Consider the following 4,246-nt stretch of genomic DNA (forward strand, 5'->3'; position numbering starts at 1 on the left):
AACCATCAAGAGAGGACATGCTCTACATGATCCCAGAACTATATGACAATATGGAAACGTATATTTTGCTGATAATATAACAAGGATCTATTGTACGGTCTTTACGTGTCTAGTTGTGATTTTAAGAAGTAATTAGGAATCTTTTATGACGATCAAAACAGCAAAAATCATTCTAAGAATATCATATTAGTTTATTTCTTAAATGAGGTCACAGGATATTAATCCATTTGGGCAACAACATCGTCAGCAGTAAGAATGGGGAGCTGGAGCAGCAGCCACGAAGACGAGTTGGTCGTGTTGTTGTTCCCCATGACCGGTGTGGCGCGGGCGGCCGACGTTGCAGGTTGTGCGGGTAATATGGGCGGAGAAGATGCCAGAGTCCCGGCCGTGGGGGTGAGGTTGGCGGCGATGGACGAGGTTGTGCTAGAGGATGTGTGCCGGGGCGGTGGCCTCTCCTGGGTACAGTGTGAAGGTATGGATAGAGGAACCGAGGCAGCTGCCTCATCCAACAAGATATTCGACCTGCAGAAGAAGAGACGTAGGTGAGATATTAGATAGTTAATCTTATGTAATGAGAAGGTCACGTGTAACTGAAAGGGTGAAGTAAAGTTGTACCAAGGAAGAAGTTTAATGGATAATGATGTACATTGGCATACCAATACCAAGACTGTATGATTCATGTATGTATTTTACTCCTTCTGTCATGTTGGACAGTGATATACCGTTAGACAGAGCCTTTTTCACACAACAACACACATACAGACTCCTCCTTCAAGAGCACCTTCCCACACTGCAGGGAGAAACACTGATGATAAATTATCAGCAGAACTATCCTGCTCAGGAACTCAGAAATATTCGTGTTCAGGAAACTTTCCACGCCTGTACCAAGATAATCTCACTCAGGTATAATCTACGTAACCAAGACACGATATCCAGAACTGTTTCAGTATATAGGTAATAAGTAATATAGGTCAGGTAGAGGGCAACAGACAAAATATCATCATGATAACTTACCTCTTGATAACGTCAGCCAGGAGGACGCCCCGAGATGCTGGCTTTGAATGTTGACTGGTGCCATCCATGGCGGACGACATGGCCAGACCATAGCGGCGACGCCTGCCGTGGTTGAAGGCAGTCGGTGAAGGTAGGAACCAGGGACTCCGGAGGAGAATGTCCCCGACGCGCTTCCTTAGGCAAGGGAGTGGGACTCCACGTACGCAAGGCGGTGACCGCCGCAGCAACGTCCTCACAGCCTCGCAGGTCGACAGGCAGCCTGTGGTGGTGGGAGAAACCACAAGAGTGTCACTCGTGGATCCAGATAAAGTAACTAGGATGAACACTAAAGATATCCAAATCCTTATGGTATTCCTAATGTCATGCTCATTTGCAAAGCCTCATCATTTTAGTCATCTATTCATATTTCTATTCTCTTCATACTAAACATGTTACTACTGATATCTTCTGCTATCACTGATAACATTGTCATGCTTGAGGGTGACGCAGAAGAAAAAGTCAAATTTGATTCATGACTATAAACTGAAATATCATTTTCGGCAGAGGTTCCTCCTCCTCCTGCATTCAGATTTGCAATGATGAAACATGATTTCCTAGCGGAAAAAATTCTGTTCATGTTCAACAAAATGGAAATATGTTCCTTTACTTTTATGCAGAGCGGCAGACGCCAGGACCACTTCTAACCTGACGTAAAAATGAAACTACACTGTGGGCGATATTTAGTTTGGCTACTGTGCTGGCAAGTTAATGTTACCGATGGGAAATCTGAATCACATGATTGAATTGAAAGTGAATATAATGATAAACTCACCCGAAGGCGACTCAGATATAATGTTGGCAAGTATCGGCGTCAGCGGTGACTTGAACCTCCTGACTCTGCCGCTGTTCTTGTTGATGCCACTGTTCCTGTTACTGTTAATGGTCCTGGTCTTGCTGCTGCTACTCGCTGATGGTGGAGTCAGTTGTGGATAGACAAGATTTAATTCATGATGATACATAGATTTACCAAAGCTGTCAAGATATTTATCATGTTATAGTCCATGAGTCTTATACTACAGTGCATAAGAAACTTTACTTGGGGTGTCAGTTTGAATGAAGAAAATTAGGAAGGACTGGACCTGGCACCGAACAGAACCATGGGAGTGAGTCATAGGATGTGTGAGCGGGTAAAGATTCTTGGACACTGAATAAATTTTGAAAGAGGACTTTATATGATTAAGTGAAAATGGGTATTTTTGAAGGCCCAATAGAGTTGTTTGAATGCTAGGCAAGGTTATGTATTACCATGTAAAGTGGATAAAAGAGGAGTTGAAAATAAAATGTTTAAGAACAAAACGTGATGTGAATTGGATTGATCCAGGAAGTACTGAGAAGGCAAGAAAGTGTGCTAATATGATGAGTGTGACCGACGGGGCTGTAAAGGGAGTGCTAAAATAGTCTGGACTTAAGGAGAGGATGTGCGATGAGAGGTTGACAAAGAGGATATATTTGTCAGAAGTGACTGAGACAAGAAGTGGGATAACAAACTGGAGATGGAAGGATGAAGTGAAAAATAATTTGAGTGATCGGAGACTGAACAAACAGATTTCACTAAATTGTACATGACAGATAGAGAAAAGACGCGAGCTAATGCGACCTGTTCATGTGTGTCTGCCGCTACCTTGCTAACTCGGGTGAACCAATGTGAAAGAAGAAGAGATAAAGACATTTACAGTTCAAGGAACATTAAGTATGATACATACACCGCAAGGGTATTCTAAGGGTGTGGTATACATATATTGCACTGTCAACTTCTTCAAAGGTCAGAAAAAGACGTCTTATTTAAGTGCAGAATATCTCAACATTACACCCAAAACTAAACAGTTTCAAACTCATTGGAAAAAACTTTTTTATAACTAGAAATGATAAACAATTGTGTCTTACTTGGAGCCATGACGAGAAGGATCTTAGATGAGAACAGAAGACGTGACGCTCCAGACGTGAACCAGGTTCCGTTGTGGCTGATATGGTATGACTGAAGATCGAGCTCAGGCGGACCGTCTTTTCTAATGTCATGTGGGGAACCTTGGTCTTGTCACTGAAGTCATGCCGCCGGCACCGCTGCAGCCGCTTGTCGTTGTCACCGTCTTTGTCGGTCGCCGCTGTCGCCACCGCCCGTTCCCAACACCGATATTGCTACAAGGAACTCAGGTTGCTGCTGCTGCTGCAGCTAGTGATGTATCCTTCGTTACCATCTTACTCCTCTTGAACTGTGTCTGACGGACAGTGAGCTTACCCTTATCTCTGTTACGTTCTCTTGCCGAGGAAACTCCTGCAGATGGAATAGATAATTTTACGAAATTTATGGCTGAAATAATATCTGATTCTTATATACTTTACCTGATTAAATATCCTTTTCATTGCGATTTTAGGAATGGATGACATACTGATGATTTCTATTTGATTTGAAAAGATATGAAGTTTTCAAATAAGAAGGTTTTGCAAGAGCTGAGTCGTAAACATGATCTAGGTAGAGTGGAACTGATAAACAGGCTGTTAAAAGACTGGAGGAATAATGTTTGGTAAAGATATACAACCAAGACAGGTGTTCTAATGAGTGTAGGAAAGTGTATAAAGTACTGGCCTGTATACGTAGAAGCGTCAGCATCGGGTGCGCCAGAGTCAGCTATCAGCTCTGCCTAACTTTATTGCGACCACCTGGATTACCTGTGCAGTCTTGGTCACCGTATGACATGACTCATCACCTATCATGAAACTGTGAAGAGAAGAATGACAGAATCTATCCTGACCGTAAGACAGTTCAGAAAGATAGATCATGGGAGGGCAACTTACAGTCTTGTGTAGAGGGTAGAGTGTGATGGGACGTGTACAGTGCGCAAATGATAAACCGGATAAACCAGATATACATAACGTCATAGGACTAGGTAGAGAGAGCAAACTCACTCCACCCTTCAGGTACATAAGTCTCTGTTCAAAAAGAAATAAGGAAGTATTGCAACGAAAAAATAGTTGTAATCGTGTAATGTGAGTTTCCAGATGATATCATTAGCATAATGGCGCTAAAAGAGACACTTTTGCCGTCTCTTTGGGGAACAACTGTTAAGTGTCTTGATTCTGGCAATACTTTAAGATGACTTCCTCATATTCCCATTTTCTATGAAAACCAATCTGGATACTCATTTCGTATCTCTCGTTTTTTTTATTTTTTTTTAACATCCTTTGGAGAAAGCAG

At 42.3% G+C, this 4,246-nt stretch overlaps 1 protein-coding gene across 1 annotated transcript; it reads right to left on the minus strand.

Annotated features, from left to right (window-relative positions):
* Positions 1-218: 218 nt before the first annotated feature.
* On the minus strand, positions 219-3,265 carry LOC139763954 (uncharacterized). Its single transcript, XM_071690438.1, has 4 exons — positions 2,938-3,265; positions 1,826-1,960; positions 1,015-1,273; positions 219-522 (listed from the first exon to the last, which is right to left on the minus strand). The coding sequence occupies exons 1-4, from the start codon at positions 2,945-2,947 to the stop codon at positions 219-221; spliced, it is 708 nt and encodes a 235-aa protein (XP_071546539.1). The 5' UTR covers positions 2,948-3,265.
* Positions 3,266-4,246: the final 981 nt, after the last annotated feature.

Source organism: Panulirus ornatus, chromosome 48 (assembly GCF_036320965.1).
Source record: "Panulirus ornatus isolate Po-2019 chromosome 48, ASM3632096v1, whole genome shotgun sequence".
Lineage (NCBI taxonomy): Eukaryota > Metazoa > Arthropoda > Malacostraca > Decapoda > Palinuridae > Panulirus > Panulirus ornatus.